This window comes from Pelodiscus sinensis, chromosome 1 (assembly GCF_052426305.1).
Source record: "Pelodiscus sinensis isolate ZL-2025 chromosome 1, ASM5242630v1, whole genome shotgun sequence".
In the NCBI taxonomy this organism is placed as follows: domain Eukaryota; kingdom Metazoa; phylum Chordata; order Testudines; family Trionychidae; genus Pelodiscus; species Pelodiscus sinensis.
In genome coordinates this window covers 153,209,355-153,230,934 of record NC_143052.1, presented here as the reverse complement: position 1 = coordinate 153,230,934, position 21,580 = coordinate 153,209,355, and the positions used below count along the sequence as shown (strand labels likewise).

Sequence of the window (21,580 nt, the reverse complement as noted above, 5' to 3'; positions counted from 1 at the left end):
GAAATCCCACAACAGGCTGACAGCCAGGAAATAAGAAGAGGAGAGGAGGTTCCACAGTAATGAGCTTTCCTTCATAGTTTTAAATTGAGTATTACAAGCCTTAAGTGCAATGGATAGAAAAATCTGTTTTCTTATCCTTCCTTGCCACCTTCTTCCTCGCTGAGGGAGGGCGGGCAGCTTAAAGCTGAACTGCAAAGGAGAACAAAGGGGGCCCTGCTTTTCTTCATCTTTACAAAGGCGGGCCGGAGAGAAGGGTTTCTTCCCCTCTCATTAGTATTAAAAAGGAGCAGGACTGTCCAGAATGATCCTCCCTGCTGCTGGAGGGCTGAGGTGCGCAGGGCGAGCCCGTGCGGGGGGTCTGGGGCGGCAAAGGCGGGGCGGGGGGCCCAGAGGAAACGCCCCGCAGCCTGGGCGGGGAGGAGGCAGCTCCGGAGAGGTGGGGCCAGTCCCGCTGCACGGATCCTCCCCCTGCTCTTGCCACGGGAAGTGATCGCCCCAGCCCAGTCAAGGGCCGCGGAGGGGAGGCGCCGCCAGGGACCGCGTGAGTCGCCCCGGCCTGAGCAGCCCTGACAAGGGAGCCCCTGCAGCTCCCGGGAGCGCCGGCGTCTTTCCACCCTCGCTGCGCCCGGCTCCCTTGCAAAGCTCCGCACCCCCAGCCCAGCCCGCGCGCCTTCTCCCCGCGCCTGGGTGCGAGGCGAGCTCCGGCCCAGAACGCAGCGCCTGGCTCCAGGCACGACCCCACCATCCGCCTCCCTTGCCAGTGCTTCCATCTGCCCTGCTTACCGCCGCTCCCTGGGAGGCTCCGTCCTCCCCAAGCCCCTTGGCTGGGCTGCCCTGCGCTTGTGTCCTGCCTGATGCCTGGCTGGTGATTCTTGAGGGGTGCGAGTGGCTTTCCTGGGTGTTCCTGCAGTGCACGCGTCCTAACCCTCCTGCAGGGCTCTGGGCCAGGCTGTGAAGCTAGGGTTGGGTCAGCTGCTGGGCTCTTTAAACCAGTAGTTCTCAAACTTTTCGGGCTCCGGACCCCTTTAGATGTGTAAAATGTATGCGGCGCCCCAGCGGTCCACTGATTGTATGAGTTGTACCTATCCATGTTTCCAGTTTGTCAACCTCACGGAGCCCCTGGAGATGTCTCGTGGAGCCCCTGGGGCTCCGCAGAGCACAGTCTGAGAAACATTGCTTTAAACCATTGCAGGCTGATGAGCTGCTGGGCGTCTGGGCAGAGATCACAGAGATGCACCAGCTCCAGAGGATGAGGAGGCTTGTGGGGGCCAATTGCCTGCTCCGGAGATGCAGCGCTACTTGGAGGAGCTCTACCAAAAATGCATCTTTTTCAGAAGTGCTGCAACTGGAGGATAAAAAGCTCACTGGTCTAGTTTTCCCTCTCCAGGGGCTAGAAAAATATCTAACCCCCGGTGTGAATACGGCAAGTTTCCGGACTTTCAACCCTAGCCTGGATGACATCCACAGGGCAGAGGCGCTTTTCAAACCCTCCAGCAAACATGTGATTGATTATTTCAGTTCTGCTGTCCGCATGGATCATGCCCCACAGCTGTCGCAGCCAGAGGTGAGGTCATTTCCAGGGATGCTTTTGAGAGGAATATGGTACTCTTGCACCTATGGCCAGAACACACGAGGTGGGGAGACTAGCCTTTCCTTTTCCCATCTGCTCGCTCGTGAAGTCATGTATTTGCATGCTGTCATTTAGGCGGTTGGCTTGGCTAAGTGGAATCAAAAGAGTAGCCTCAGCCTCCTCTGAACCCTAGGATCAATGAGCATGATTTTATGTAGAGAAATCTGCCCTGTACTGTCAATTCCCTCAGACTAAGTGGGGCATTTTTGCCTACGCTGGGCAGAAGAGCTAATGGAAGCACAGCTCCTGAAGGACCTGGGATCCAACAAATAAACTAGAGCCTGGCCTTTTTACAGATATCCCAAGATTTTACAGATCCTGGAAATGGTCTCAAGTTACAGTGGGAGAGGTCTAGGTTGGATATTAGGGAAAACGATTTCACTAGAAGGGTGGTGAAGCACTGGAATGGGTTCCCTAGGGAGGTGTTTAAGTCTCGGCTTGACAAAGCCCTGGCTGGGTTGATTTTGTTGGGATTGGTCCTGCCTTGGGCAGAGGGCTGGACTTGATGACCTTCTGAGGTCTCTTCCAGCTCTGTTACTCTATGATTAAGCAAGGTGGCAGGGCAAAGCCACAGGTAGGACAGTTACATGTCAGGGCTAGGGATGTTAGTGAGTACTCAACTATTCTTCCTCCCACCCCTGCTATATGAGAGGCGGGAGAGGAGGGGGGCAAACAGGAGCCAGTGCTGGGGGGAGCTTGCTTTAAAAGTGGGTTACCCCCCAGCACTGTCTCCCAAGTGCTGTTTCCTCCTCCCATCCCTCCTCCACTGCCGCTGCATCTGAGGCAACGGTGGGGATAACGAATGCTGTTCTGGCAGCAGCCCTGTCCGCTGGCCACTGCAAACAGGGGCTGCTGGACTCTGTGTGAGCCGGGACTGAGCAGTCCCGGCTCAATCTGATCTGGGACACTGCACCTCTGTGTTTTAAATGTAGTAAAAGCCCAGTGGCTCTTACTACATTTGAAATGCAGAGCTGCAGCGTGGGTGGCTCCAGCTGGCTCCAGGAGCGATCCTCACTACGGCTCTGCAAAGCAATCCTTATTGAGTAATTGTGTAATCGATACAAATTGTATTGACTACACAATTAGCCAGATAATGGCAGTTTAACATCCTGAGGGCTACTAAGTTTTGTGCCTAACTTGGCCCTTCCTGCAGCTTTTTTTTAATAGCAGCGTATGAACTAACACCAAGACATTCCCTGAAGGCAAGTGTGTCTTAGTTGTGTATATTGCCCCCATTACTGTGGTATCTGAGCACCTCACAATCTAGAACAACACCCCTGTGAAGTAGGGATGTTAAATATTGATTAATTAACTAATCACATAGGTGATGGGATTTCCATCAACTATTCGATTAGTTGATAAGGACTAGCATGGGGTTCTGCCTTTGAAATGTTGGAAAGCTGCGTGGAGCCTGGGGCCAGCAGGGAGCCCCCCCGCTGACCCCAGTCTCCATGCAGGCGTTTCCACTTTGAAATGTACAAGAACCCCAGTGGGGTTTCTTATACGTTTCAGAGAGGAAGCACTGCATGGAGCCTTGGGTCAGCGGGGGACTCCGCTCTGGGCATGGGCTCCAGCAGGCACCCTTGAACATTTCAAAGCTGGAAAGCTGCCCCTGCCCCTCCCACGGAGCTGAAGCTGAGGGGAGCTGGCTTTTAAGCTGGCTCCACCCCCCACACTCTCTCCTCCTACCCCCCACCCCTGCTGCCTCTTGTGATAGAGGCAGCAAGGGGGGGGGGCGAGGAAGCAACTAGTTGACTAGTGTGACTACTATCCGATAAGCTTTTGCTTATTGGATAGTTGCTTAGTCACTTACATCCCTAATGTGAAGTAGGAAAGTGCTATTATCCCCATTTCACAGATGGGGAACTGAGAGGCTACATGACTTACTCAGCTTCACTCAATAAGTCTATGGCAGGGTCTTGAACTCAGCTCTTCCAAGTCCTACGTGAGTGCCCTGCTCCTTGGACCATCTTTCCTCATCCTAAGGTGTTAAGAACTAATTGGGAGTTTGCACAGTTAGGGTTGGAGAATTAACAACGGTATCTCCTTTCTCCTGTCTTTCTCCAGGTGTGCTTTGTGGGCAGAAGCAATGTTGGGAAATCCTCCTTAATAAAGGCCTTGTTTTCATTGGCTCCCGAAGTTGAAGTCAGAGTGTCAAAAACTCCAGTAAGTGAGGTTTTGGAATTCCTTCCATCTCATTGGGAAGCTCTTGACAGTCAGGGGAGACAGGAGAGAGGCTAACCATAGCTCTGCAGTAATGCAAAACTCTGGGGCTGTGTCTACACTGGGCCACTTATTCCAGAAAATCAGCCGCTTTTCCGGAATAAGCTGCAAGCTGTCTACACTGGCCCTTGAATTTCCGGAAAAGCAACGACACTCTACTGTACAAAATCAGCTGCTATTCCGGAAAAACTACTCTGCTCCTGCTCAGGTATAAGTCCTTATTCTGGAACACTGTTCTGGAAAAGGGCCAGTGTAGACAGCCCAGTAGTCTTTCCCGGAAAAAAGCCCCGAGCGCGAAAATGGCGATCGGGGCTCTTTTCCAGAAAAGCGCGTCTACATTGGCCACAGACGCTTTTCCGGAAAAGCAGCCTGCCAACGTAGACGCTCCTTTTCCGGAAAAACTGAAAACAGAATAGTATTCCGTTTTAAGCAGTTCCGGAAATTCATGCCAGTGTAGACACAGCCTGGGAGTGTAATCTGGATTCTGTTTTGGCTTATGCATCTTCAACAGACATTTTTAAGGTTCATTTGCAAAAGTCTTATTACTGGAAGTATGAGGTGAAAAGAACCCAGCGTGACTCTGAGGGCAGATGAATTAGCAACTAGGAAGATAAAAATGAGCTTTGCATTTGTAAGATGAGCACACTCCATATGCAGGTCACTAGCACAAAACACACAGCCCTACAAAGCTGATTTATAGTCACTTTTTGAGCGTACTTTGGCACTTTTTAGCTAAATCCTCCTACTCAAGCAAGGGCCTGTGGAAGGTCTTTGAAGCACTGGGACTGTCGCAGTCTGCTCCACGCAGAAAGGGAGGCTGTGCAAGGGATCTCCACACCCTACAGACCCACAGAGGGAAGACTTCAGGGGCATGGTCAGTGATGCCATGACTCTGTTGGTCTACTGGCTTAAACACTCATGACACAGGCTTTTTAGTGTATTACTGCTGCTACTTCAGCACAAACTTCAGTAGTGGTTCTGGAGCAGCTGCACAGGTTCCCTGTGTGTTCTGCTTCCAGCACTGGAGGTGGGGAAAGGGTTCCAAACACTCTTCCCCTCCCAATCCCAATCCATGGTCCCCAACTGCAAATTTCCCATAGACAGAAATTAGATTCCTTAGATAGGTGTGAAGACCAGGCTCCATAAAGAGGTGTTCTTGATCTTCCCAGATGACTTGTACCCCTTATAGCTATCTGATTTGTCTTGTGTACCCCCAGGCTTCACCTCATTTAAACTGCTTACTTACAAGATCAGAAATAAAAACACACACCACAGCATGCTGTTACTGAAAAATTGCTGACTTTATCATTTTTACCATATGATTATGAAATAAATCAGTTGGAATATAAATATTGTACTTACATTTCAGTGTATGATGTATAGAGCAGTGCAGACAAGTCACTGTATGAAACCTTAGTTTGTACTGACTTTGCTAGTGTTTTTATATAGCCTGTTGTAAAACTAGGGAAACATCTGTATGAGTTGATGTACCCCCTGGAAAATCTCTGGGCTCTCCCAGGAGAACGTGTTTGCCTGACTACATGTTTTGATAGTCTTTCAAGTGCTACTAGACTATTTGTTGTTGTTTCTTTAAGTTTAAACATTACTGTGTTTTCCTAAAATCCTTTTTGATTCCATAGCTACATGGTAGGTTAAGTACTAGTGTTCTGCTCTAGGGCTGTAATTTCAAAATCTATAAATCCAGTACATCATGTGCTTACTGAATGCATCTCCATGGGTTCATATGGCATCTCCCTCCTCTCAACTACACAGATTTGTGTAGTCCCATTTAGAGAAACTTAAGCTTATGTATCGGTCATTGAGATAGTATCATGTTTCCACTAAGCCATGAAGTGCTTCCCTCATTCAGTCAGCTTGTCAGTTGTGTAGAATACACTACAAAGTCTGTTTGGCATCTCTAGTGAACCTAAAACACTCTCCAGTCTTCTAGGCCCATCAGATCCTTGGTTCTTGTCCATGTTCGGCTCAGCTGTCTAATGTTGGGCATAAAGTAATAATCCCCTGGTCACTTTGGAATATTTAATAAAGCCCAACTTTTCTCTCTCCAGGGCCACACAAAGAAAATGAATTTCTTCAAAGTGGGGAAATACTTTACATTGGTGGACATGCCAGGCTATGGCTACAGAGCTCCCCAAGACTTTGCTGACATGGTGGAAGCCTATTTACAGGAGCGTCGGAAGTAAGAGAGCTATTGCATACTGCCATATTTGCTCTGCAATCTCACAGAGCATCAGGACAGAGGAATGTGGATGTTTGCACAGATTATACAAAATGTGGAAGAGTGAAGTTTACATATCAAGAAGTTATTGCCAACAATGGAGTGGACTGTATTAGATCCTGGTATAAATGGGAGAGAGGCTAATCTTAGCTCTGGGGTAATGCATAAGTTGGATTCTGTTAAATCTTTAACTGAAATGTTAAGGTTCGTTTGCAGAAGTCTTACTACTTTTGAATTGGTGGCATTTCTGTTTTTTGAGTCCTGTTTCAAAGCTTGGATGATCAAAGCACTGGAATGATCAAAGGACTGGAAAATATTCCCTTTAGGTCAGGGGTAGGGAACCTAAGGTCGGGGGGCTGGATGCGACCTCCAGGGCTCATGGCTTCTCCTCCCAGCATTGGGGAGCCTGTGCCTATTGTGGGGCTGGACCACACAAAATCTACTAGCCCCACTGGGCTGTAGTGTGCAAGGGGAATGTGGGGAGTGTCTTTCGCCTTCTCAGTCAGGGGCCACGTCAGCAGGGTTTGTCCCTTTTTTGTGTGTGTGTGCAGCTGGTTTCTCACTTGTGTGTGGCTCCTGGCTGATTTTTCTGAGAGTCAGCGGCCCTCGACCCAAAAAAGGTTCCCCGCCCCGGCTTTAGGTGTTACCCTGTATTGACGCCTCTCAGGATGAATTAGATGGGGTTAATTCTCCTTTTCCCATCTCCAGATTCTATGAGGTAGCTAGTCAATTCTCTTGGTAGTTAATGCAAAAACAATTGCTGTTGCATTGCCCCTCACCTGTGTTACTACCTTCATCTTTGTTAGCTTGAAGAGGACATTCTTATTAGTGGACAGCTTGGTAGGATTTCAGAAAGCAGACCACATCGCCATAGAAATGTTGGAGGAGTTTGGGATCCCTTATGCTGTAAGTTACACTTTCTCTTTACAACAAAAACTAAATCAAACATTTAAACTGTCCAGCATCAAGGGCATTTTACCTTCAGCTAGATGAACCTCAACAGTAGAGCTCTAGTAGTGGGTTAAAGGTGATCTGCATTGGAGAAAAAAAAATTGTGTCCCTTTTTTAATTCATAATTTATGGGGAGGTCTGACAATCTGTGTGCACTTTATTATTATTTGGGATTTTTTAGGTTTGGATTTTCAAAATTGATCTTATTTTTGGTGCCCAGTTTGATATCCCTTAGAGTTGTGATTTGAATGTTAGGTGCTCAGCATTCATATACTAGCATCCCATTTAGGGAGGCCATGAAGCAGTTTCAAGATGATGCATCTTGGCAAATATTTCTACATTTACAGTAAAGCAACAATCTTTTTTTCTCCCTAACTCTTATCTTTATGGGTCTGTGCAGCTGGTGTTAACCAAAATCGACAAAGTTCCCAAAGGACTGTTGGTTAAAAATGTACTAGAGATCCAAGACTTTGCAGAGAAACGAATGCATGGGTGCTTTCCTCAACTCTTCCCAGTCAGGTAAAGCTCACTGCTACTGATGCATTACTTTTAAACGCTTGGGGTGGGGAGGAGGAGAGGGGAGAACAAACTCACTGAAAGGTATGACATGCTGACTCTGCCTTATGTGAGGGGGAATCCCTTTAGAGAGGAGAGAAGAGGTAAGCTTTTAAGTCCCACTTTTCATTTGTTTTTTCAGATGAGACTGGCAGAAGCAGCACAATATGATGGTGGGCCATGTGGTGTGAGTTAGGGAAGTTAAAAGGCATTTAATCAGCTAATCAAACAGTCAATGGAATTTCAATTGACAAGTCGATTAGTTGATAAGGCAGGAGGGACTGCAGAACCTCAGTGTGGCTAACTCCCAGCCCTGGGAGCTAACCCTGGTGTGGCTCTGCATTGTAAATGTATTAAGAGCGTCAGGCTTTTAATACATTCAAAAGGCTGAAGCTTAGTGGGGTGGGGACCAGGTGCTAGCTGGGAATCAGCTGATTTCTGGCTCATGCCTGGTCTCCTGCTACACTTCTGCCTCCCTGTTGAGTCACTAGTTGCTTACATCCCTAGTTTGCATGCCTGAGACCACCAAACTCATTTTAAACAGACCACATATGGGCAATATCTTGGGGCCAGGTTTGTAATGATAGTTGCTTTCTTATGCATCAGAAGGATAGTACTTGCAATTATGCTGTCCCATACAAATTAATGCTACTTTGCCCTACGACTGTACACAAAATATCCCCTCTGCATGTGAGTGGGAATGGACAGAGGCTAACACGCAGTTCTGTTCTGAAAGATTAAGCTAAATGGCACCTTTGTGTAATTGCTTTGCTTCCTGAGTTGTAACTTTAACTTTGGAATTCTTATCCTGTTAGTCTATACAACTCGGGGAGAGGGAGCTGGGTTCTGTTTTGTATCCAGCATTAACAGAACAGGTAGCCAGTTTCCAATTTCAGGCCCAGATCTGCCCTTGGTTAAATCCGTACCACATTACTGAACCCAGCTGCATGGTACAAATGTACAGAATGGAATTTGGCATATAGAATCTTGGATAGGTTGGCGGCTGTGTTGGAAAGAATCCAGCTTGACTTTCAGCTTCTGGGGTGGGACTGTGGCAACTTAAAAAAAATCTTTGTGTAAATAGAGCAAGGTTGATGCTGACAAGTATGTTAAGGCCCAGAGCCACAAAGCTCTTGGAGCCGCCACCCAGCTCTCACTATATTTAAAAGGCAGGGCTGCAGCAGTTCCGGTCCCAGTTTGTGCTGGCTCCGGGAGCCACTTGTGCTGTGGCTCTGTATTTTAAATGTAGTGAGAGCTGGGAGGCAGCTCCAGGAGCTACCCCCACTGTGGCTCTGCAGAGTGCCTCCCCTTATTGACTACACAATTAGCCAAATACCCACTCCTTAATATCCTTACCCTAGACCTGTGCTTTTAGTATCAGATCTGCTTTCCAAGCATCACTGTGCCCTTATTTATTTCATATTATGTGGTCTTAGGATTCTTTTTATGGGGGGAAATCCCGTGTAACATTCTTCCCTTTTAAAAAACAGTTGCTGCAGAGAGCGCGAGTAAAAAATATTAAACATCTTGTTTTGACTGTCTTGTGAAGTTAAATTTTTATCAAGATTTGCTGCATTCAAGCATCAGTTGCAGAGTATAGCAACTTCTGGTTTTCATTACTGCAGGGCTAAACTAAATGGAAGAATTAACACCAAATTTCTCCAATAGAAAATGTTTAGGGCATCACTCAGCTATGACTTTAAACTGTTCTGAATCTGTATATTTGCACGAGAAAGACAGGTCTGTCCTTCTACCCATAACCAAATGAAGAGAAGTTGATGTACAATAACATTGTTCACTGAGTCTACTCTGTGATGGTGCAGTGGGTAGAGTTAAAGCTGATACAGGATCTGTTGTTCCACAGCAATCAGGAAATTTTAAATTATATTTTAAAATGTATCAAGCAACTAGCTGACTTTGAAGTTACCCAATACTTAGAGAGATGGGGGCAGCTTAACAAAATTAGATACCTGCATTTAAAAGGAAGCAAGGACCTGAACATGTCAATATGTTTCCACAGTTCCATAGAGTATTCTGGTATCCACCTGCTAAGGTGTTTTGTAGCCCATGTTACAGGAAACTTTCCCTTGATGAATTCCTGACAGACATACCTCTCCCATTTCACAACTCATCTGATATATACTGCTCATCCAGCATAACAGGTACCAAACATATTGCTCTGAGTATTGCTTTTTGCTTTGTAAATATAAAATAGAAATTATATGGGGCTTCGTAATAAATTTTCATTGGCAAGTTAAGGAAGAGTAAATGATTGAGAATGTTGTTTGATTTTTTTTCAGATTAATTTATTGGTACTAGTTTAAACTGACAATGAAAAAAATTGTAAAGGCTATGTTTTTATAAGCTGCTGCTTGTTTCCCCTTTAAGATGACGTTAACTGTGAACCAGCTTTTTAAATGAAAGCTTAAATGTTAGAACGTAGCTGTATAGCAAGAGAGAAACATCAGAATGTGAGTGGCTTTGGCTATAGCAAGATCCACAATCCACTAATCAGATGTGACTTCTCTTTTTACCTCTATATCTATATTAAATCCATAGGGTCATCCTATGGAATGTGAACATGTTGATATATGTTTTTAGTTGTAAGACTGTTGGTGAAAAGGACAAAGAAAGCATGAAACTCTTTCCTGATGTATTGCCGTAGGAGGGCTTCCTAACTGGAGGTGGAAAGGATTTATCCTTTAAGAAGTTGAGGACGATGTCTCATGTACGGGCTGCATGGAGTTGTGTGGTACCTCTGCAAGAGGTAACTTCACTCTGTGCCCCAAAAGCAAATTACTCTACTGTAATAAAAAATCACTGAGTGGTGAGGGCTCTCCAGCACCTCCATCAGTTGCTGAGGTAAAGAAAAAAGCTATGACTTTGTGCTTTTGTTTAATAGTGAGGTGAATAATACTGATTTGACAGCAATTGATGAACTGGCAAACTGCTGGAAGAATTAGTACTTACAAAAGTATTTGTTGTTGTAGAGGGGGGTGAGCAATAAGTGAGCTGGATGTGGTTCACCAGGACCCTCGCAAGCTCCCAGATGCTTTATTTACGTGCACATCTGCAGGTAGGGCTGCTGACAGTGGCTGGCATTCACTATTCCTGGCCAATGAAAGCTGTGGAAAGCAACTGTCCAGCCCGCAGGTCCATTGGCCAGGAATGGCAAACTGCAGCCAAAGGGGGCTGCGAGCAGCCGTACTTTCAGACATGCAGGTAAGTAACATGTCCGGTGGCCTGCCATGGGCTCACTCTGGTGAACAGTATCCAGCCTGAGGCCCACTTATTGCCTAAGCCTGCCTTAGAGAGACGTCTTGAGTATTTTAAGGGAGGAAAAAATCATTTTTATTTTTTTTAGCACTTTGGATCTCTCAGGGGAGAAGCCAAAATCCTTTAATGACTGATATGCAGTGAACTTCCATGACAAGTGAGACAGATGTTACATATCAAAATCACAGTACACTAACTGCTGGCAAAAATCTTTAATAAACACCTTTAACAGAGACTGATACACATGTAAACTGTATCTTTAAAAATTAGTAAGACTTTATATACACACATACACTTAGGACTAACAGCTCTCAGACAGCATGTGATGGCACAGATCCTGTAGTCCTTGTACATACATAGCTAGCCTTGGATTGACTGACTTGAGGGAGTTCATAGTGGAAAGGAATGCGGGACTGGACCACGTTAATTATGCTACAGGGAAAAGAAAAAAAAAAGCGTAAGTGAAGGCTTCCATGCAACAGTTAAGTGGATCAGCTTGACTTTTATATTGGGCTAGGATTTGTTTCAGGCCATCCAAGAGACCTTTCTTGTCTTATCTCCTGTGCTAATAAATGATTAAGCTACATGCACACTGTAGTTAAGGTGGATTTCCAACTTGCATTTTGCTCCCCCTTCTCCTGTTCTATTTTAATTTTCTAAGATACTTTCTCCTCAGAAGATAAGGCCAGACATGAATGTCTTTTGTTTCTGAAATGAGCAAAGTAAGTTCAGCCTCTTTTGGTTTCTCCAGGAGTACAAATGTAACACAAATAAGCAAGTAACCAACAATTTATCCAGCTGTTCCTCATCAGAAATGTTATGTTGTCATAATTCAGAACTGTCTCAGCAGATTTTATTCAAATGTGGCTTGCTTTCTAGAGTCACTGAGATCTAAGGAACAAGCCAGATTTCAAGAAAATTAACTTACCTTGAAACACATAAATCCGATCCAGGTCCCCTCAGATCACGAGGAGAGGCAGCAGGGACTCTGACCCTCAGGATCTAAGAGTATAAACAAAAGAGAGTACAATTTTTCCTCACTTTCAGTGATCCCTGAAGCTAAAGTACATTTCAGGAGCAGCAAGGTCTCCTTTCATGATCTGTTATGTGTTAGCATGGTCTGAACCGCTGCTTCCAATGCAGCCAGCTGAAAGGGGAGAGCAGTCCTAGGTGTGGTTATGCTTATTCAGTTGTTTAGCTCTGCAAGGTATTCAACTATTGATATGTAAATACAGATCATGCTGGAATGGGAAAGGAATCCAGGGGGTGGTTATGTAAATCCAGTTCAGACAGTGCTATTCGCCTGGTGGATGGTCAATTGTTAGAATGGAATTTTGTGTATTGTAACTAATTTGGATATTGTGGGGTCATAGGCCATGTTGGCCCTAGATGTAGGAGTTGTAAAATGTGACCACCAGTGCTTGCAGGAGGGACACAGTCATTGTGAAGACTCTCAGATGGACAAGCCTTACCCTTCCAGACTCAAGTGGATTGGGGGGCGGGGAGGGGGAGGAAGGAGCTTGAACCAGCAGGCTACATGCCCTCCAGGGATGAGCTGTAAGACTGGTTCAACCTGTCTCTTCTCCCCTCCCCACCCCACCACATTCTAAGGATAGACTCTTTGTTATTTTGAAATATTATTCCAGTGGGAGCTGGAATCTTTTGGCCAGCCTAGGTGGTGGGCCAAGAGCTTAATAGAACCATTTCCAAACAGTACTACGAAACTCGTTTGAAGTACATTATTCTGAGGCAGTGAAGGCTCCTTGTGTTAAAAATGTCATTCAAAAATATACACTAGTCATTCAAAAATATGCTCTCATAGCCTCCCAAGGGAACATGAAACTGAAACAACGTATTTTCATAATAAATGAGGAAAATAATTTTATAAACTAAGTTAAAACCCCTTGAAACTGACTGCAAGAGCTGCCCTTCATTTTGAGTTAACCCTACACAAAAACACTTCAATTTTATAAAGGTAATTCTTGTCCGATACTTCAGTAGCTGACTCTGCCATGAAGAGTTTATGGTCGGAGTAGAAAAGACAAATAGGTGGAGGGGGATAGGGTAACCTGGGAGTTTGTGGGCCCCAGACATGTGTTTGGACCACACTGCCATCCCAGATGCTTTTCCAAATATCTGACCCAGGGTTCCATGTGGGGCCATCTCTTTAAAGAAAATAAATCCATCTTAAAGTGCCAGTTCATAGTGCTTTTGCTTATGTTGCCCTGCTGTGTTGAAATCCTTTCCTGCATGAGATTTGCTTGGTGTGTCATGCAGGTGCATGTGGGGAGCCAGCTTAAAAGCCACTGCCTGCTCTCCCCTCCCCCGAACATGTAACTGTTGAAATTTTCAGTGGTTACACAGTTAGTTAAATGTATTTTAACATCCCTAGTATAAATAAGTCATTGTATGAAATCTGAATCTGTACTGACTTTGTTGGTGCTTTTTATGTAGCCTGTTGTAAAACTTGGCAAATATGTGGATGAGTTGATGAATCCCTTGGGCCTCTGCGCACCCCTAGGGGCGTGGTTCCCCTGCTTAAGAACCATGGGTGTAGACAAGCCCCCAGTGTCTTATCTTGTAGACAAGTGCCCACCTCACACATTCACACTGCAGCTTAATCACAAACGGTTCGTCTACACTACAAAGTTAGTTCGAACTAACTTAGTTCGAATTAGTTAATTCGAACTAAGCTAATTCGAACTAACGCGTCTAGAACTAAAAACTAGTTCGAATTAGCGTTTTGCTAATTCGAACTAGCAAGTCCACATTGAGTGGACTCTGAACAGGGCTTAAGGATGGCCGGAAGCAGTGCCGGCAGGGCATAAGAGGAGGACTTAGAGCATGGAGATGCTGTCTCAGGCTAGCTGCGGGCTGCGCTTAAAGTGTCCCGACCCCCAGCCCGGACACACAGTTCTAAGGGGTGCCCCGCTTGCAAAGAAGTTCTGGCTTGGAGTGCCCAGAGTACCCACACTGGGCACATCACAGCACTCGGCCATCAGACCGGCTGCACTTGCCTCAGGCTGCCATCTGGGGAGAAGGGGCAATTGGGGGGCTGCAGGAGAGCTTCCACCCCCAGAAGCCCGCAGAGCCAGCCCAGTCCTCCCCATCGGGGGCTCGTACCCCATTCCTCCCTCACCTCCTTCCACTTACCCTTCACTAGCCCCCCTTCCTGATGTACAAAATAAAGAAAACGTGTGGTCAAAAATAGAATCTCTCTTTATTGAACAAAACTGGGGGAGACTGGGAAAAGGAGGTGGGAGAGGGGAAGAGAGAGGGTGGGAGAGAGGAGGGCAACTAACATGATCAGGGGTTGGGAACAGGTCCCATATGAAGAGAGGCTACAGAGACTGGGACTTTTCAGCTTAGAAAAGAGGAGACGGAGGGGGGACAGGATAGAGGTCTCTAAAAGCAGGGGTTGGGTGGAGAGGGTGCATTCAGAAAAGTTCTTCCTGAGTTCCCATAAAGAAGGACTAGAGGACACCAAAGGAAAGGAATGGGTAGCAGGCTTGAAACTAGTAAGAGAAAGTTGTTCTTGACAAAGCAAATAGTTAACCTGTGGAACTCCTTGCTGCAGGAGGCTGTGAAGGCTACAACTAGAACAGAGTTTCAAGGGAAGTGAGATCAAGTCATGGAGGTTGGGTCCATGGAGTAGCCTTAGCCAGGGGGTAGGAGTGGTGTCCCTGCCCAAAGTTTATGGAAGGCTGGAGAGGGATGGCATGAGACAAATGGCTTGGTCACTGTCTTCGGTCCATCCCCTCCAGGGTTCCTAGGGTTGGCCGCTGTCGGCAGACAGGCTACTGGGCTAGATGGACCTTTGGTCTGACCCAGGACGGCCATTGTAAGCTCAGGGCTCAGGGTCGGGGGTCTCAGTGGACCCCCTTGATTTTCATGCACACCTGCTCTTGGGTGGCCAGGCTGGCAGCTCTCCTCCCCTAGACGGCCACTTTCCTGTGCCTAGTGCGGAGATCGTGGATGAGGTCCACGATGTCCACACTAGACCAGGCGGGCGCCCGCCTCTTGTGGCCCCGGGCAGGCTTCCGGGAGCCGCCAGCCTGGTCCCAGGAAGAGGCGGAGGGCTGGGTGGCAGCGGGTGGCTGGCTCGTGCCGTGTCAGGTGCAGGGTCTGCTGGCTGGGTGCTGGCAGGCTTGCACCTGGCACGGGCACCGTAGCCAGCCTGTGCCCCTTTAAGGGGTCCGGGGCCAGGAGGGGGGCATAGAGTTTCCCTGGTGTTGGCCAGAGTGGCCACCAGGGAAACCTGGGGAGGGCTAGCCTCCCACTAGTTCGAATTAAGGGGCTACACAGCCCTTAATTCGAACTAAGTGCTCCGCTAGTTTGATTCAAATTCGAACTAGCGGAGCGCTAGTGTAGCGCCTATTAAAGTTAGTTCGAACTAACGTCCATTAGTTCGAACTAACTTTGTAGTGTAGACATTCCCAAAGAGACTTAAGACTGACGAGGCTATGGAGAATGATTATTACAGATTGGTGTGGGTGCATCCCCAGCTGCAGTTGGTCTCTGGAAAACTAGGAGACTTCTCTAGCACGACGTTCATTTGTTTTCCTTCCATTTAAAAAAAAATCAGGCTGCTGTTTTGCTGGGGGAGGTTAGAGAGAGTCTGGTGTTGATGCTAGACTTGGATGGCTTAATGGAACGTTATCACTTGCCCCCGCTTTCTAAAAACAACAAGTTGCCAGCTCTTGTTCTAAGGCTCTAACCAGACGGCAGATTGCACAAACAGCATCTTCTTTTTTTTTTTTTCCCCTGCTCTTCCCTTTGTGTAGCAGCTCTAGTGCCATGAGCAGCTCTGACTGAAATTAACACTTTCCAGCCAACATCCTTTTACTCTGACAGAATCAGATGGCACTAGTTGGATGATGCTCTGCTCCTGTATCTGAGCACCACCTCCTACATGCGCTATCCTCAAAAGTTCTTCAGTGTTTCTCTAACAGGACGTCCCATGTGGCACAGCAGCTTATAGAAAACTGCTCTACTGCAGGAGGAGGCTGCTTTTCCTGGATTTCATTTCCTATACGCCCCCATGTTGCTTTTGTACGGCAATTTGTATCGTCAACGTGGACCTTTTGTGTAGTAGAGCTTTACACCCACTCTTCCTATGGTAACAGCCTGACTTCACTGGCTGGGAATTAGACTACTGTCCAGTCTCCTAAGTCTAGCAGGCATTTAAGGGAACTCCCTGAATTACTGCACCAGTGAGCAATACTACTTGTGCTTTGTGTGCAGTAGAAATGGAGGGTGAGAGAATGCATGTGTATAAGCAGGGGCAGAAGAATATCAGACTGATGGGCACGGATGCAAACCCCTCACTGTCATAGTGCTCGACAACCATCTGGAAACCCTACGGGTGAGCTGGGTGGTCGCCCGGGGCCGCCAATTGGTTAGGATCGGCCCTGCACTTCAGAATATTGGGATCAGTGCTGCAAGTAATGTTATTACAGCAGTATGGGAAAATACTGTCTTGTGTTTTTAAAATAAGGAATGACAGATTAATTGGATCAACTGCCATTAATGAAACATTCCTGAAGAGACTTCGTTTTCCCTCATAAAGTATGTCCTGCTGTGATTCCTCCTTTTTTTTTCCAAGTGAAGTTTTGTAAAACACTTTTCTGAGCAGTCACGACAAAATTAAAAATTTATGGGCCAAGTTCTCTGTTTCTACTCTTATAGCTTGCAACTAGAAAACGCAATGGGGTTGCATTGGAGTCCCTGAACACAGAATATGGACCCTCGGGAGGCACTGGGGAGTAATTACTCTGAATGGCCCTGGGGAGGAGCTATTTTGAAAGAGCAGCAGTGGAGTGTCCACACAACTGCTTTTCCAAAGTCGCTATTTCAGGAGAGGCATTATTCCTTGTGGAATGAGGTTTGCAGAACTCGGAATAAGCTGTTAGTTATTTTGCATTTATTTTGAAATAACAGAATTGCTGTGTAGGCGCTCGCATTGTTATTTTGGAATAACAGCCATTGTTCCGAAATAACGCTGCTGTATAGACGCATCCTTAGTCAGCAGCTGTCACACTCTGGCCACCCAGTTCTGAAAGCAGCAGTGCAGAAGTAAGGGGGACATGGGCATGGTATTGCCACCCTTACTTTTGCATTGTTGCTGCGGGTGGAGTGCTGCCTACAGAGCTGGGCATCCGGCCGACATTACCATCACCACTCTTTAGCTGCTCAGCTCTAAAGGCAGCATAGAAGTGAGGGTGGTGCTTCCATTACCCTCCTAAAATAACCTTGTGACTTCCCCTGCAACTGTCTTTTGGGTCGGGACTCCAGTGTGAGAAGCGTCGGTCTCCCCCGTGAAATCTGCACACAGTCAGATTTCACAGGAGGACACAAGATTTCATGGTTTGTGCCGTGTTTTGCATGGCTGTGAATTTGGTAGGGCCTTAGCTATAGGTAATTAGTTCAAATCCAGCCCAGTTTGTCAGAGAAAAATCTGTGTAGTCTGAAGACATTTTGCCTGTGGGAGCTCAGGCCAGGTCCAATATCTACATAGTGTCAGGTGCTGGGGTGGTTTGTTTTTTTTCCGGTCTCCACTGCAAGGCAGATCGAATGAGTAAGGAGACTGAACAGTTCTCATCCTAATGCTAGCCCCTACTGGTCAGGGCTGGAGGAGTTGAGCGGCTGCTGCCCATACTGTTTTGCTTCTGTAGCTGAATGAAGTCTCCAGGGCTTTGAAAGCAGCACTAAAAGTACCTTTATAAAGGAACATGCATTCTGAGCATTTCAATGTCCCGGTGTGAAATCCTGGCCACAAAAACTTCAGTGGGGAAACTCCTGCTGATTTCAGAAGGGTCAGGATTTTGCCACAGGTCTGCAGGAGATTAGGGCGAGAAATGCAGTAGTGTATTTGTTACATTGGGTCAGAGCACTGGTCAATCAATATTGGATCCTACCTCAGGCAGTGGCTGTTGAACAGCTATTTAATGGGAAACGTTACCGTTTGGGTATAAATCTGAAGCCTTTTGAAAGGGTTTTGCATATTATTTGAATTGCTCTCCAGGTTGAATGGTGTCTCTCATCATTTACCAGCATGAGTCATTTACTGTAATTAAGAAGGCACCATTTGCATGCAGTCTGTAACTCTGCTATGATCTCAACAGCCACCTGCGTATGAGCTCAGGTAGTTCTAAAGTTCTACATAAAACCCTGCTGTGATGCCTGCCCTGACTACCTGCAGACTAGAACCACAGTGTGGCTTGCTCTCAGGCTGGAACGGAGAGCCCAGCTGCATTACATCACATATTGGTGATTCAAGTGAGTGACACTGCGGTTCTCTTTCATTCCCCTCGTCTCTCTAGACCAAAGTTAATTTCTATTACAGCCCTGGATTGACTGGGTAGCTTATGGAAAGAAACAGCTATTCAGTGGGTGATACATGGTGCCTGCATAATATAACCTAAAGTAGATGAAAATGAATTCCAGTTCTGTAGTCGGGAGATCAGAAGGGGTGAGATTTGATCAACTCCTTCTCCTTTTTCATCAGTGTGTGCATGCACATACAGTCAGGCTTTTCTCTTATCCAACTTTGACTAATGTAGTGGGGCCTACATTCACCAGAGGAGCTGACAGCCTCTGCAGCCCCTGGGCAAGGTTGGAGGGGGCAGCTCTGTGCTCCCAGAAGGGGTGGGGCTGGGAGGTACAGAGTTTGAGGCGCCCTCACTAGGGTTAGCAGGCGGTGCTCTAGTTGCAATTTCAAGTGCCTGGGGTTCCATCTGTCACTGGGCCTCCGGATAGGGTTGCCAGATGGTCTCCCAAAAAATACACAGAAGCCTGGCGGGGGGAGTGGCTGGGGCTCCCAGCCATTCCCTGTGCCCCCGCCAGGCTTCTGACGCGACCAGAGGCACCCAGCTGCGATTGTAGCCCTCCATGTCAGGCTTCTGTCCAGTGCCACATGCACTTTTTATTCCATACCAAGTCTTCCCCTCTCTTAAACAGTATGAAATTAAAAGCAAATCTAAATTCCATCTTTGCACAAGAGCTCGAGTATATTGTAGAATAAGCCACACCGGGCCCTGTCAGTGTAACACTTCCTCAGGCGTGCTAACTTAGCAAATCTCATTTCCAGGGGTACATCCACATCTTTGAACACAAACACATTTGTCCAATCAGAAATGGGAACTCCAGGATCTCAACATCCCTACATTTAGGGATAGTTTTGTAATGCCACCTTCTACCTCCCAAAAATCCACATTTCACTTTTTGCCTTTGCATTATCTTGACCACAACTCCAGATCTGATCACCATTAAATTTGCCTATGGAAAAGGAGATTCAAACCTTGAATCTGAACTTCACAGCTCAGAGTCTTCTTCAGCTGAGACTAGTTTTCTTGTTAATTTCCAAACTGGAGTCTGGTCACCTGGAGTAACTTTGTATCCCTAGATTCTCTACTTATAACATTTGTTTCCCCTCAGATGATGTGTTTAGTCTTTCTGCTTTTTGCAGTAATGTCATTAAATTGCAGCAAGGGAGGTTTAGGAAGTTTTTCCTAATGTCCAACCTAACTGTCAGGGTGGTTAAACACTGGAATAAATTGCCAAGGGAGGTTGTGGAATCTCCATCACTGGAGATATATAAGAGCAGGTTAGACAGACGTCTATCAGGAATGATCTAGATGGTGCTTGGTCCTGTTGTGAGGGCAGGGGACTGGACTTGATCACCTTTCCAGTCCCTTCCAGTTCTAGTTTTCTATGTATTATTCAAAGGTATGCATTACAGAAACGCATTAGAAGAAGAGGATGCTCTTGCAGTAATAGCAGTGGACTAACACTTGGGAGACCTGAGTTATATTACCCGCTCTGCCACTGGTTGTGTGTGTGATGTTTGACAAATCATTTAGTCTCTCTCTACCTCCGTTTCCCAGTCAATAAAATTGGAAGCTATAACTTCCTTTTTGTCTTAGCCATGAAGAGCTTTCTATCCTGTGTGTACAGTGACTAGTGCAATGGGACCCCAATCTCATTTGAAGCCTCTAGTGACTACAATAAGACAAAAAAAAATAAATACAGAGTTTGTTGTTCTCCTAGTTTACTTGTATAGACATCATTCTTTTGAAAATCTGTATGGAAATGGTGTATGTCTTATTTAATTTATTTGTCTTCTGGCCTATTGGGAGAAATTCAGGCAGAGGAAAATGACTTATTTCCACTAAACAGGTGTGCACCCATATTGCATGCTGAAAAAGCAGTATCCATGGGTACATATCCAATCCTGTATGCAAGCAGCTTCCACATTCTGTTCATGAAAGGAGTGGGAATCGAACACACAGAAGATGGGAATGGGGGCAGCAGTTTTTGCTGGGTAGTTGTATGCACATTATGTCCCAAAGCACGCCTGAGGCTGTTTGAAATCTCCCAGAATGCTCTCTTGTCTGTGGGCTGAGCCAGGATAGCGCATTGAAGCTCAAACATGGATGATGCATTGAAGCATTTGTGCTTAACCATTACTGGATTGAACTGGTTTATGTTCTGTCATGTATACCAAGCCAAAATTCAGGGAATTCAGAATTAAGTTTGTTATGGAATTTGTAACTCTCTCCTTCTGCTTGCAGGTATGCATTCCAACTAGGGATGGACAGCACCATGTAAAGTCTGTGCAGGTCTCTTCACTTTCCAGGACTGGAAGCAGATGCAATGGTACCATTAAATTCGGGAAACTGGAGCTCATCCACCTGATTCAGAAAAGTGCTGCAAATGCATATGCCTAATTTGAAGCACATGAATAGTTCCACTGTTGTGACTGGCCAGGCATGTCCTTGTGTATCGAGCTGAAATGGATGCTTGAATGTGTGGAAGCTTATTCAGGCTTAAGGTTCCGCCATAACTAGTTGCATTGCATAGGATATTATCAGACATCTTCTATGGAGTAACACAGAATGCTAGAAATGAGAGAAGAGAGAAAAAAGCTGGAGATTTTGTATATAGTAGATTATTTATTATTTGCAGAATAGAAGCCTCCATTGCCCAATGCTAGTAATGGGATATACATGAGGGAGAAGCATTAAAGCTGCTATGGAAACTGTAACTTTGAACTTCCTAATTTTTGTGTGTGATATACACATTTGAAACTTAACCTTGCCTTTGTATTCTTTGGGCACCATATCCACTTGGAGAGGGATGCTCTTGGTTTTAGACTTCTCCCTTCATAACAGCATTGCACTCGAAAATCTATTTTGCTAAATAATCACAATCAAGTTACAAACCTTGTATGATTACAGTAGTCTTTTTTTGGACTGCTACAAATACTAACCATTCAGGTACTACAGCATAAAGATTATGTTAGTGACCTAGTATGAAGCGTACTAGGAGTAGGTGAAGGAAAATTTCTTCAGCCTCAGAAATGTTTATAATTGATGCTTTGTCTTAATTGTTAACTCCGTTTTTGTTCTTATTGGTAATATAGTCTAGAGACTGGGGCACAAAATACCCAGGCCCTATTTTGTATTTCCCTGTATGAATACTGAGGAAGCAGAGTACTGAAGAGAGTTAAAACCAGATAACCACAGTCCTGCTTTTCAAAGCATCTGTCAGTTACTCTCAGTTGGAACTCTTAGGCTATGTCTAGACTGGCATGATTTTCCGCAAATGCTTTTAACGGAAAAGTTTTCCGTTAAAAGCATTTGCGGAAAAGAGCATCTAGATTGGCACGGATGCTTTTCCGCAAAAGCACTTTTCGCGGAAAAGCG

The 21,580-nt window shown here is 45.9% G+C and overlaps 2 protein-coding genes across 6 annotated transcripts in view; one reads left to right on the top strand and one right to left on the bottom strand.

The window, feature by feature from the left end:
• Positions 1 to 21,580, bottom strand: part of CD200R1 (CD200 receptor 1) — a 147,632-nt gene that overhangs the window by 58,621 nt on the left and 67,431 nt on the right. The window lies entirely within an intron of this gene.
• On the top strand, positions 384 to 21,045 carry LOC149525656 (GTP-binding protein 8-like). 4 transcript variants are annotated; one of them, XM_089772651.1, is made up of 8 exons: positions 384 to 541; positions 1,193 to 1,564; positions 3,698 to 3,796; positions 5,923 to 6,053; positions 6,899 to 6,998; positions 7,444 to 7,562; positions 9,619 to 9,760; positions 20,447 to 21,045. In XM_089772651.1, exons 2-7 carry the CDS (start codon positions 1,232 to 1,234, stop codon positions 9,698 to 9,700), a joined length of 864 nt encoding a protein of 287 aa, XP_089628777.1. In that variant the 5' UTR covers positions 384 to 541; positions 1,193 to 1,231; the 3' UTR covers positions 9,701 to 9,760; positions 20,447 to 21,045. The 4 variants fall into 4 exon arrangements, with proteins under 4 accessions (XP_089628777.1, XP_089628772.1, XP_089628775.1 ...); XM_089772646.1 differs by lacking the exon at positions 20,447 to 21,045 and adding an exon at positions 10,264 to 14,076; XM_089772654.1 differs by lacking the exons at positions 384 to 541; positions 20,447 to 21,045 and adding exons at positions 548 to 730; positions 10,264 to 14,078.